Raw genomic sequence first — 13,038 nt, 5'->3', positions numbered from 1 at the left:
AGGGGTGGCAGTGTGTGATGCCAATTCTACTATTCTGCTACTCAGTCCTTATTCTCACCCTCTAAGCAGATGTGAAAGGTTAAGCGGTTGAGAACAGTGCCTGAAGGAAATAAAATGTGTGATTAAAGTCACAATTTCAGAAATAATGTGTGCTTACTCAGATAATGATTAAAAACAGTTTAAACCCATGTTAGGGCACATTAGAATGACTAAACAGCTAAAAACACCCACATCTAAAAATGGAAATGAGAAAATGTACAGTCCCTCCACGTGAGATTGCCGTCAGCTAAAGGCCTGCCAAAGGGAACTCTCTTGCAAATTATTTGTAAAGGAAAACATACAAAGAACAAATACAAAACAATCGAAACAAAAAGACACTTTATTTACAGATTCATAGACAAACGCAATACTAGTGGGGAAGGCAGCCATTCCCCTTTTATTACACCAACAATCTAACTAAACAGCCCCTCTTTTTCCGCTTCCCTCCACTCTATTTCCCGACCTCCTTTGCATGGTTCTACTGTCCGCCTGCCCTCTGCTCTGTTTAACTCTCACGATTTCCTGCTGGCTCTGTCTTTTTGCAGCTGCCTGCAGGTTGACTTGAATACAGCTAAGCTATCAGTTGCAACTCTAGATCCAGAAGAGAGGCTGCGGTACCTGCCCTCCGCCAAGCTCTTATCAGATCATGTCCCCCCGACCTGCGAAGTAGTGGAATGGTACTGACCAGTCCCCCAAGAGGAGACCTTCACCTGATCTGGGACCAAAACCTACCTTCACCACTACCTCTTGAAAAATGTAACACGGTCGACCTTTGGATTGGTTGCACTTTAGCAGTCTCACATTGTGCAGGCTAATTTTTGCTGGCCGACATTTGAACCAGATAGTATCTTTACAGTGTATAGTCCATTGTGCGTGCATTTTGGAGTCTGTTTGTATCTTTAGCTCTATCCAACTATCTCTAAAAGCCACCTGGAGCCACTCAACATCAATAACATGCAGATCACAACTGAGGGCCAGAGCCCTGCAACCGTACACCGCTGGGTATGAAGTGGATATAACGAGGATCAATTACTTGTGGTAGATTTGGTTGACTCATTTGCAGAGAGAGAGAGAGAGAGAGGGAGAGAGAGAGAGAGAGAGAGAGAGAGAGAGAGAGAGGGAGAGTCCACTTGGCAGTAGAGGTGTGCACGGCAGGGATATGGGGGACAGGAAGGGTGGCAGAGTGACGGAGAGTCAGCCAAGGGTCTCTTAAAATTAGTTGACCAAATCTCAAACTACACTATTACCTTTCCTGAATGTGTTTGTGCCTCTGTTCAGTTCACTCTGTTTTTTCCAAGCATCTTTGGTTCAAGATTCTGATATCCTTCTGAATTTTCCCTTTTCAGAGCCATTCATTTGTAGTTGTGCCGATGATGAGGAATGTGTAAGCGACAACACGTGTATTTGCAACAGCACCATGTACGCAAGCTCAAGTAAGTCATGACTTTCGTCACTTCATCCTTCCCCACATATCCTGAAGCCACTCTACCTCTGATCATGGCGGATGAATGGGGGACTTTCTATCCTCACATCTACATCCAGCCTTTCTCACACCTTCAAGGTTTATCTCTTGGATCCAGTGGCCACTTGCCAGCTCTGTTTCTAGTCGTTCTCACTCCTTTGTTGCTTGGCCCTAGTTTCGAGAGTTCTTTCCACCCACCTTTCTTCTCTGAGATGTTTCTTGTATCGAGCAGTCTCTTGCCAGCTCTATTTCCAACTCCACCACGATTGCTTATCTATCAATTATAGATATCTCTGTTGATGGCATTATATCCAGCTTCTTTTGTAACTTCCATGGGCTCTCTCTTAAACCCAGCAAACTCTTCCGAGCCCATGTTTAACTCCATCACACTTCCATAGCATATCTCTAGATCCCAGAGTTCTGTCATCCATGATGCATAGCCAGCCTCTTACACACCTCTATGTGATGTCCCTTGCATCCAGAACTCTCGGTTTCAAGCTTTACATTCAGACTCCCTCTCACCATCATCTGTCATCTCTTGAAGGAGAAGCCTCTTTTACAAGCTCTGTATCCAGACCATTGGCTGTCTTTAAACAACCCAAACTGAGAGTGTGTGACTGTGTGAAGGGTTGATGTGTGTGTGTCTAAATAAAAGTGTGGGAGTGATAGTATATCTGGAGGAGTGGACTGTGTGAGTAGGAGTATCTTTGAGTGTCTGTCTTTGATTATTTTCGGAGTTGTTTATGAGGTGTTATCAGTAGGCGTATCTGTATGGATGCCTCTGTGGTGTGCATACGGATTCTCTGATGCAGTCTTTGATTCTCTTTGGGGATGGCTGTGGGAGTGTTTGGGTTTATTTCAGATGTGTCTGCAGATGCAATGTAAATAAAAGTAGTCATATATAGTGCAACGCCTGTCATTTTGCTGGCCTCTTGATACATTCTGTGGAATGTTCTACTATTAGATTATTGACATTCAGTGGGGGTGAGGGAAAGTTGTATTGTCCATGGGGTACCTGTGTGCAGATTTATTCATTTGTTGATTTTAAATGATAGGAACTGTTTGGGTTTATCATGAAGGGTGCCAATAGAGGAGTCTGTGGGGCATTTCAGTGTCAATGTGTCTTAGATTATCTGCAGGGATGTATGTGGCAGTGTCTGTGGAGTGGACTGTGCTTGTCTTTGGGGATTGTCTGTGATTATCTGTGGGGGTGTCCGAGTTTCATTTTTTAGTCTTTGTTAAATTTCTTGGAATTATCTGTGGACTCCCTGTAAATTAGATTGAGTCTCTGGTGTGTGTGTTAGGTTGTCTATGATTACCTGTGGGATATCTGAGAATTGTTGTGTTTGTTTTAAAATCTTGGTGTATATAGGTTGATCTGTGTTTGTTTTTGGGGTGTGTGTTTGACTGGCTGGGTTATATGTGTGGGTGTGGGGTGGGACACACAGAAGCTGACCAGTCATTACACAGTGTTCGTCAGGACTTTCCATTAGATTATATAATGGCTGGAAAGGAACGATCCTGTGCTTTTGCTAACCAGGCCCACCTCTTGGGATCTTCCTGCTACACAAAATGCAATAATTACTAACTTGAGCAAATTGTAGACCAGTAGAGTATCTTTTTCTTTAGTAATTTAGGTAGATGCTTTGAACCTACAATCCTTTGTAGATGTGTTGTTGTGTTGACTTGCAGCTGCCAGGCAACTAATCCCTTGGGAGGCCCGTACCTATAAAAGGGTTTGTTGTAAAGGCTTTCTCTCAGGATTCATATGATCATGGATCTCCTTTTCACTAGATCTCCAAAGAAAGGGTCTGACCTTCCAGAAACTTTGCTACCAGCTCAAAGCAATGCACAGAGAAAGGCAGAGTAACCTGTTAAAAGTATCCTCCAAAAAGCCCAATTAAATGAAATAAAGCTTGCTGATTCTGGAATACGGCACAAATTGAGCCAAGGCAGTCAGGAGTTGAAGAGCAGGCACCAAGCTTAAGAGTACAGGAGGTGCATCGCACATCCATCCCATTATTGTCTGCTTATATGCCCCAGAGAGAAGGGCTTGCAAAATGGGCCAGCCATATTGACGAGGCCCTTCAAATCCATGATGATGGACATCTTTGCCACCTGGTTCTCCTTGACCTCTCAGCATCATTCATCACAAAATGACAATCTACATCGCCTCATGGGGATAAGTGAGATCATCCTCTGCGGGTTCAAATCCTACCTTGCTTATTGTCACCATGGCTCTACCCATCACCTGTCGAGTCCCACAAGGATCCATCCTCTCCCCAGTGATCTTCCATTTTTACATGGAACCACTCTGAAACCACACAAAATCTACATCCACCAATATGCAGATGATACTCAGCTCTACCTCAAGATATCCTCCATCGAAGACATCCGCAGGCTCAAGCAGGCTCGGAATGGCCTATAGCTCTAAAGGCCCATGGCCAAACCAAAAACACAAAATGCTGGTGTAAGCCACGTTTTTTGGTCAAAGTGGGCAATTTTGTTGCCCAATGTTGGCCAGTTTGATGTTAATGCTAATGTTAATGTTAAAGGACATTTGTACCACGCATTATCACCACTATGCAGATAATAGTTTTGACCAGTGTTACTGAATAAATTATCTTTAGCTTGCACAAATTGCATCACATTTTATCAAAAAACTCCCCATTGGGTACTATTCAAACTGTGTCACAAAAGGAATGAATAGCAATTTGCAACAGTGAGCTGCATTTATAATGGTGCCCGAGACAATTTTATGGCCCAGTCCGACCTTGGGCTCAAGGCCTACCTCACATTGATCAGTCCTCAATGTCCAGTGCTTACCTGAAGTTCAACCGCTCCAAGACTAAATTCCTACTGCTGACCAACATCACTGAACACCCTGACATCCAGACCTGGTTCTCTGCTATGAACCTCAAGGCCTTCACACCCCCGATAATCACCTGCATCACGTTCTGTGGATTCAAAATAGACAGGGAATTCTCCTTCAAACAGCACATAGCAAGGAAGACACAAGCGGCTAGGTAACAGCGTTCTCTTGTAGAAAACCTAGCCCTTCATCGCAGAAAACAACTTCAGATCTGCTATCTAAGCCTTTGTTCTGTGTCACCAAAGGACTGCATAATTTATCCAATCAACCCAAACCACATCAAACTGCACTGGCTCCCGCTGCAAGCCTGAATCACCTACAAATACTGCTCCATCATCTAAAAGGAAATTACCCTGAAGTTCCCAAGCTATCTCACAGAGAAACTCTGCATATCCAGAGAACTACGATCCACCAGAAGAACAAGTTACTTACCCCTGGTAATGTTCTTTCAATTGGATGTTCTTCCCACGTATTCCTCATCTTTTGATATATTCGTCTCCAGCTACAGCTGCTTCTGGGAAATGTTTATCACAGCAGAGGGCGCTGTGTGTCAATGCGGTCAACTCGATTTCGCTCGTGGGCCTTCGTCTCGATGTTGACATCATCACTAGTACATTTGGCACACGCAGTGCCCTTCACCTTAAGTTCTGTTTTTACGCCCTTTTTCTTCATGCAGAATTGCTGGCATCAGTGTGCCCAAGGTAGTGCAAGACCCAGAAGGTGCATAAAGAGTAATGCATGGAAATTCTCCTGTGGGGTAGGTTGGGAGGGGTGATGAGGAATACGAGGGAGTAACATCCAATCGAAAGAACGTTACCAGGGGTAAGTAACTTGTTCTTCGAATGGATTGTGTCCTCCCACGTATTGTTCAACTTTTGATAGACTGCCAAAGCAGTGACAGATTTGGAGGAAGGAGTCAGAATTTAGATTTGCTCTTAAGATTCGTTATGCACGGAATGTAAAATTGCATTCCCAAATCCTCCTTCCTATCCTGTGGATGAATCCAGACAGTGAAAGTCCAAGTGGCTGCCTCACAAATGTCATGTATCGGCACCCCCTTTGTAAAACAGAGGACGTTGTCATGCCCCTTGTGGAATGCTCCTGAGGCCTTCTGGGGGATCTTTCTCAGCCAATCTGTAGCATTCTGTAATGCTCAATATGATGATATAGAGAAAGTCTGTTTAGTGACCGTACTTCCCAACTTGTGACCGTATATCCAACAAAACGTTGGTCATCCTGACGTAGCTTAGCCATCCTAGAGATGTAAAAGCTAAGTGCACGTCTTGGATCAAGTCTATGTAACCTTTCCTCACCTTTGCCAGGAGGAGGAGGTGGATAAAAAGACGGTAACAATTTTCTGGGATATATGAAAGTCTGATTAAATTTTTGGCTGAAAAGTTGTCATGACTTAAAGAACTACCCTTCCTTAAAGAAGGTAGTATTTGGATGCTTACAACATAAAACCTGTAGTTCGCTCACCTGGCCTGAAGTTAACGCAACTAAAAGAGATGATCTTAAAGGTTAACAATCGTAATGGACACAAATTAAGTGGCTCAAAAGTAGCGCACATAAGTAAATTTAGAACAAGATTGACGACCCAAATCGGAACTTGAAATGTAGATGGAGGGAACACATTACTGAGTCCCTTCAAAAATTGTATGATTAACAGCATATGTATGATACCTCTTCCAACGTGCGCTTGAAGATTGAAAGCACCACCAAATATCCTTTAATGGTCCCAATCTGGAGCCCCAGATTTGCCAAATGTAACAAAAGGGACAACACCATAGGTGTAGTGCATAGAAAAGTGTCCACATGCTTTTCCCTGCACCAACTGCAGAATTTGTTTCAATGGAAGCGATACAAGGATTTAGTTGCTGGCCTTCTGACTGAAAGCAAAATCTCCATTACGTCATCCGGGAGGTCCCAATCCTTATATGTCAACCTCTCAGAAACCATGCATGAAGGTTGAGTGTCTTGACCTCTGGATGTAGAACTCGACCGTCCTCTCACAAGAGAAGGTCCTCTCTTTGCGGATTACATTTTGGAGAGCAGATGGACACGTCTTGTAGGTCCGGTACCACGTCCTCCTGGCCCAATTCAGAGCAATTAGCATCATGGATTTCCCGAACCGAACTTTCTCAACCTCCTGATCATATAGAGAATGACGGGGACTGGAGTGGAAACTCCTAGTACACTATGAACATGTCCCCTAGAGCTCATCTTGGGGGAAATTCCCTGGAGCAGAAGCGTTTGCACTTCCGATTGACACTGGTCGCAAACAGATCCACTTGAGGTGATCCCCAAAGAATGACAATCTCTTGAAGGACTTCCTGAGCTAGTTCCCACTTGTGGGAGACTGTGATCTGCCTGCTGAGAGCGTCTGCCACCATGTTCTCCTCTCTGGCTAGACAAACTGCTGATATGGAGATTCCTTCTTGAATTGCCCAGAACCAGAGTTGCAGAGTTGTTGTCTGTCAATATAAGGACATTCTTCCCCATACAGAAGGCAGAAAGCCCTTCAGCGCTAGTCTGATTGTCCTCAGTTCCAAAAGGTGTAGTTTGGACCAATGACCATTTGGACCAATGACTGATGACTGTCAGATTGTTGGCATGGACTCCCCACCCCATGAGTGAGGTGTCCATAACTACTGTTATCTCTGGCCAAGGCTGACAGAAAGCTTCTCCCTTCAGAATGTTGTCCTCGCAGGCCCACCACAGGAGATCCTGTGTGGCTCTTCTTGGAACCTGAAGTAGGTCTTATATCTTGCAAAAGAATTGAGACCACTGCGTCCTGGGAGCCCATTGGAGGGATCTCATTCTCAGACGATCCTCTGGCACCAGCAAAATGTAGAATGCAATGACACAGAGCAACCTCAGAAAGTTGAAGGTCAGAAGATGCTGGGAACGCTGAAATTTGGTGATCATCTGCAGAATGTGTTGAGGATGCATACAGTACTGCTCCAATGAATTGGAGTCTTTGAGATGGTATCCTGTGGGACTTCTTGTAATTGAGGGAGAATCTCAGTCTGTGGAGAGAGTGGCAGGTTATGCTGAGATGTTCCAGGGCCTGTTCGGGAGAACGGGCCCCAATCAGTCAATCATTCAGTTAGGGTTGGATGTGAATCTCCCCTCACCTGAGACTCGATGCCGAATGGCAGAACCCGAAACTGATAATGCGAACTGCCAATGGTGCACCTCAGGTACCTTCTGTGCTTGTGATGGATTGGCACATGAAAGTAAACATTCTGGTTAAAACCATGACTTCCTCAACCACACAAACCTGAGTATTACGGTGCTCGCTGCCATGGCCCTGCTGATACTTTAAGCAGAGTCCAGTCCTGACTGAAGAGACTCAAACATAGCCTCCTTTCCGCCTCTTACAATGTTCAGGAAGCAGTCTCTTTCTTTCCCTTCGGGAATATGGTCAGCCGCTATGGCTATACAGTCCCAAAGGGTGAACGTAAATTGTGCAAGAGCAGAAGTGGCATTTGCAGATTTAAGAGCCATGCTCCCGGCAGAAAACACTTTCCTCGCCCAACAATTGAAACACTTATCATCCCTTTCTGGTGAAATGGTTGGATAATCCCCTTGTTTAGAGGTAACAGTCACAGCCTGAACTACCAGGCTCTCTGGTGTAGGATGTTTAGACAAATAGTCAGGATCACTACTGGATGGCCTATACTTTCTAGTGAGGTTCTTATTCACAGCTGCACTTGCCTCAGATGCCTCCCAGTTTGCTTTTACCCTTTTTCGCCTTGTCCCATGCTAAAAATGTGGGGAAGGGAGACCCCCAGTTATTCCATCCTGACTTATGATTTTGTGAACACTCTTTTCTCTTCTGATGAACATATCCCACACTAATTTGTAACTTAGCGGTAAGGATTAGCAATAGTTTTTTTTTAGTATAGACCCTTTCAATTTGACAAGACACCACTAGGACTGCCTTATTATTATTTGATGGTCATAGCTTGCTTCCATTTTAGCTTTAGGTTTAGAGTAGGCATTTTTCTCACCCATTTATGCAGTTTAATAAACACCCTTGAACTCTGATCACTTGTGTCTGTCTTTACTGTTCCCACCATGAGTTCCGTACAATGTTCTTCATAGATTGAAGACAAAGACTTGAAGAAATCCTTCCTAGGCAAGGCTTAAATGATTTTTCAACCTGCTTAGTGGCAATAGCAGTAGGCAAAGGCGTTGATGGTCTTGACCACAATGTCGATGGTTTCGACACCAATGGCGTTGACAATTTCAATGCTAATGGCGTCAATGGTTTCGAAGACTTTATTGAAGCCCTCAAGGGGCTTGATCCCCTACCCGATAGAGTCTTCGATGATTTCTCATCGAGTCGAAACCTCAAAGGATCTCGTGGGATTTATGGACTGCGTCCCAGGCTCGAAGGCACGCAGGATTTTGGCTTAGCCCTTTCCTTGTCCGCCTTCAAGGACGCGACTGGAGCATGGCTTTTAGCCTTCTCTTTAGAGGGGGCCAGTGCCTCCTTCTCGAAAATGTTCAACATTTCCTATCTGAATGCCTGCCATTCAGCAGGAGTCAATGATTTGGTCCCTCAGGAGAAGAATCAGAGGAGGAGGTAGATGGTGAACTATATCGCCGTGTCTTCCTCTTCTTGGTAGAAGAGGAAGAATGGAGCGATCCACTCCTGGAACAAGAGTGCTTAGAATTTTTTCCTTCGAGGAGAGTCGCCCCTCGACAGATCAGGCAAATGCTTTTTCGACAGAGTCATCGCAGGGGATTTAGTTGGGGGCATACCCGCCGCTAATTTTCCTTTTTAGCTCTTTCAACGCCTTACCGGTCATTGCTTGACAGGACCGACAGTTTGCCGTCTCATGCTCCACACCCAGCCACCACAGACGCACTCAATGAGGGTCTGTGAGTGACAACTTGGTGCCGCAATCATGGCATTTTTAGAACCCCGTCTTTGTGGGGTTATGGTGTCGATTACGAGGCCATCGTTTTTTGAAGTAAGCTGCAGTTCTAACTCAAACAAAAGCATGCTGTAAACTGTAAATCTCAAAGCGTTAGCTATTGAGGAAAAGCGAAACTGAAGTTTATGGGCACTGCGCGTGCTATATGTACCAGTGATGACGTTGACATCGAGATGGAGGCCCTCGAGGGACATTGAGTCGACTTCATCGACACACAGCGCCCTCTGCCGAGAATTCTTTTTTCCGAAACAGCTGAAGCTGTTGACAAATATATTAAAAGTTGAGGAATACGTGGGAGGACACAATCCATTCAAATGAAGGACATAAGCAGACTTGAACCCTGCTGGTGTAGGAAAGAAAGACCAAGAAGACAGGACTTCTCTGTCCATGGCCGAAGACTCTGAAACCTCCTCCCGTCAACATCAGACTCACCCCGCGCTTCTACAGTTCAGGAAGGAGCTCAAGACCGTTCTCTTCCAGGAATGGCTTCTCCCTAACACCTAGGGACTGGGGCGACCTGCGCCCCACTGTTTCTTCCCCTGGTTGCGTGTAGACCACTTGCAGCCAAATTGCCTGCCCTCCCCTGTTAGCTCCTCTATCCCTTGTCTCCCTGTTTGACACACTGTGCTGATACTTTAAGCAGAGTCCAGTCCTGACTGAAGAGACTCAAACATAGCCTCCTTTCCGCCTCTTACAATGTTCAGGAAGCAGTCTCTTTCTTCCCCTTCGGGAATATGGTCAGCCGCTATGGCTATACAGTCCCAAAGGGTGAACGTAAATTGTGCAAGAGCAGAAGCGGCATTTGCAGATTTACGAGCCATGCTCCCGGCAGAAAACACTTTCCTCGCCCAAGAATTGAAACACTTATCATCCCTTTCTGGTGAAATGGTTGGATAATCCCCTTGTTTAGAGGTAACAGTCACAGCCTGAACTACCAGGCTCTCTGGTGTAGGATGTTTAGACAAATAGTCAGGATCACTACTGGATGGCCTATACTTTCTAGTGAGGTTCTTATTCACAGCTGCACTTGCCTCAGATGCCTCCCAGTTTGCTTTTACCCTTTTTCACCTTGTCCCATGCTAAAAATGTGGGGAAGGGAGACCCCCAGTTATTCCATCCTGACTTATCATTTTGTGAACACTCTTTTCTTTTCTGATGAACATATCCCACACTAATTTGTAACTTAGCGGTAAGGATTAGCAATAGTTTTTTTTTTTAGTATAGGCCCTTTCAATTTGACAAGACACCACTAGGACTGCCTTATTATTATTTGATGGTCATAGCTTGCTTCCATTTTAGCTTTAGGTTTAGATTAGGCATTTTTCTCACCCATTTATGCAGTTTAATAAACACCCTTGAACTCTGATCACTTGTGTCTGTCTTTACTGTTCCCACCATGAGTTCCGTACAATGTTCTTCATAGATTGAAGACAAAGACTTGAAGAAATCCTTCCTAGGCAAGGCTTAAATGATTTTTCAACCTGCTTAGTGGCAATAGCAGTAGGCAAAGGCGTTGATGGTCTTGACCACAATGTCGATGGTTTCGACACCAATGGCGTTGACAATTTCAATGCTAATGGCGTCAATGGTTTCGAAGACTTTATTGAAGCCCTCAAGGGGCTTGATCCCCTACCCGATAGAGTCTTCGATGATTTCTCATCGAGTCGAAACCTCAAAGGATCTCGTGGGATTTATGGACTGCGTCCCAGGCTCGAAGGCACGCAGGATTTTGGCTTAGCCCTTTCCTTGTCCGCCTTCAAGGACGCGACTGGAGCATGGCTTTTAGCCTTCTCTTTAGAGGGGGCCAGTGCCTCCTTCTCGAAAATGTTCAACATTTCCTATCTGAATGCCTGCCATTCAGCAGGAGTCAATGATTTGGTCCCTCAGGAGAAGAATCAGAGGAGGAGGTAGATGGTGAACTATATCGCCGTGTCTTCCTCTTCTTGGTAGAAGAGGAAGAATGGAGCGATCCACTCCTGGAACAAGAGTGCTTAGAATTTTTTCCTTCGAGGAGAGTCGCCCCTCGACAGATCAGGCAAATGCTTTTTCGACAGAGTCATCGCAGGGGATTTAGTTGGGGGCATACCCGCCGCTAATTTTCCTTTTTAGCTCTTTCAACGCCTTACCGGTCATTGCTTGACAGGACCGACAGTTTGCCGTCTCATGCTCCACACCCAGCCACCACAGACGCACTCAATGAGGGTCTGTGAGTGACAACTTGGTGCCGCAATCATGGCATTTTTAGAACCCCGTCTTTGTGGGGTTATGGTGTCGATTACGAGGCCATCGTTTTTTGAAGTAAGCTGCAGTTCTAACTCAAACAAAAGCATGCTGTAAACTGTAAATCTCAAAGCGTTAGCTATTGAGGAAAAGCGAAACTGAAGTTTATGGGCACTGCGCGTGCTATATGTACCAGTGATGACGTTGACATCGAGATGGAGGCCCTCGAGGGACATTGAGTCGACTTCATCGACACACAGCGCCCTCTGCCGAGAATTCTTTTTTCCGAAACAGCTGAAGCTGTTGACAAATATATTAAAAGTTGAGGAATACGTGGGAGGACACAATCCATTCAAATGAAGGACATAAGCAGACTTGAACCCTGCTGGTGTAGGAAAGAAAGACCAAGAAGACAGGACTTCTCTGTCCATGGCCGAAGACTCTGAAACCTCCTCCCGTCAACATCAGACTCACCCCTCGCTTCTACAGTTCAGGAAGGAGCTCAAGACCGTTCTCTTCCAGGAATGGCTTCTCCCTAACACCTAGGGACTGGGGCGACCTGCGCCCCACTGTTTCTTCCCCTGGTTGCGTGTAGACCACTTGCAGCCAAATTGCCTGCCCTCCCCTGTTAGCTCCTCTATCCCTTGTCTCCCTGTTTGACACACTGTGCTGATACTTTAAGCAGAGTCCAGTCCTGACTGAAGAGACTCAAACATAGCCTCCTTTCCGCCTCTTACAATGTTCAGGAAGCAGTCTCTTTCTTCCCCTTCGGGAATATGGTCAGCTGCTATGGCTATACAGTCCCAAAGGGTGAACGTAAATTGTGCAAGAGCAGAAGCGGCATTTGCAGATTTACGAGCCATGCTCCCGGCAGAAAACACTTTCCTCGCCCAAGAATTGAAACACTTATCATCCCTTTCTGGTGAAATGGTTGGATAATCCCCTTGTTTAGAGGTAACAGTCACAGCCTGAACTACCAGGCTCTCTGGTGTAGGATGTTTAGACAAATAGTCAGGATCACTACTGGATGGCCTATACTTTCTAGTGAGGTTCTTATTCACAGCTGCACTTGCCTCAGATGCCTCCCAGTTTGCTTTTACCCTTTTTCACCTTGTCCCATGCTAAAAATGTGGGGAAGGGAGACCCCCAGTTATTCCATCCTGACTTATCATTTTGTGAACACTCTTTTCTTTTCTGATGAACATATCCCACACTAATTTGTAACTTAGCGGTAAGGATTAGCAATAGTTTTTTTTTTTAGTATAGGCCCTTTCAATTTGACAAGACACCACTAGGACTGCCTTATTATTATTTGATGGTCATAGCTTGCTTCCATTTTAGCTTTAGGTTTAGATTAGGCATTTTTCTCACCCATTTATGCAGTTTAATAAACACCCTTGAACTCTGATTACTTGTGTCTGTCTTTACTGTTCCCACCATGAGTTCCGTACAATGTTCTTCATAGATTGAAGACAAAGACTTGAAGAAATCCTTCC

The 13,038-nt window shown here is 45.1% G+C and overlaps 1 protein-coding gene across 3 annotated transcripts in view; it reads left to right on the top strand.

Moving 5' to 3' along the window:
• The window catches only part of LOC138503199 (pancreatic secretory granule membrane major glycoprotein GP2-like), a 362,636-nt gene that overhangs the window by 69,927 nt on the left and 279,671 nt on the right, over positions 1-13,038 (top strand). For all 3 annotated transcript variants that reach the window (XM_069622755.1, XM_069622756.1, XM_069622757.1), the window contains one exon: positions 1,386-1,472. In XM_069622755.1, coding sequence (XP_069478856.1) covers positions 1,386-1,472 — 87 coding nt within the window. The remainder of the gene's footprint in view (positions 1-1,385; positions 1,473-13,038) is intronic.

Source organism: Ambystoma mexicanum, chromosome 11 (assembly GCF_040938575.1).
Source record: "Ambystoma mexicanum isolate Mex_15411 chromosome 11, UKY_AmexF1_1, whole genome shotgun sequence".
Taxonomy (NCBI): Eukaryota; Metazoa; Chordata; class Amphibia; order Caudata; family Ambystomatidae; genus Ambystoma; species Ambystoma mexicanum.
This window is presented reverse-complemented; position numbering and strand designations above follow the sequence as displayed.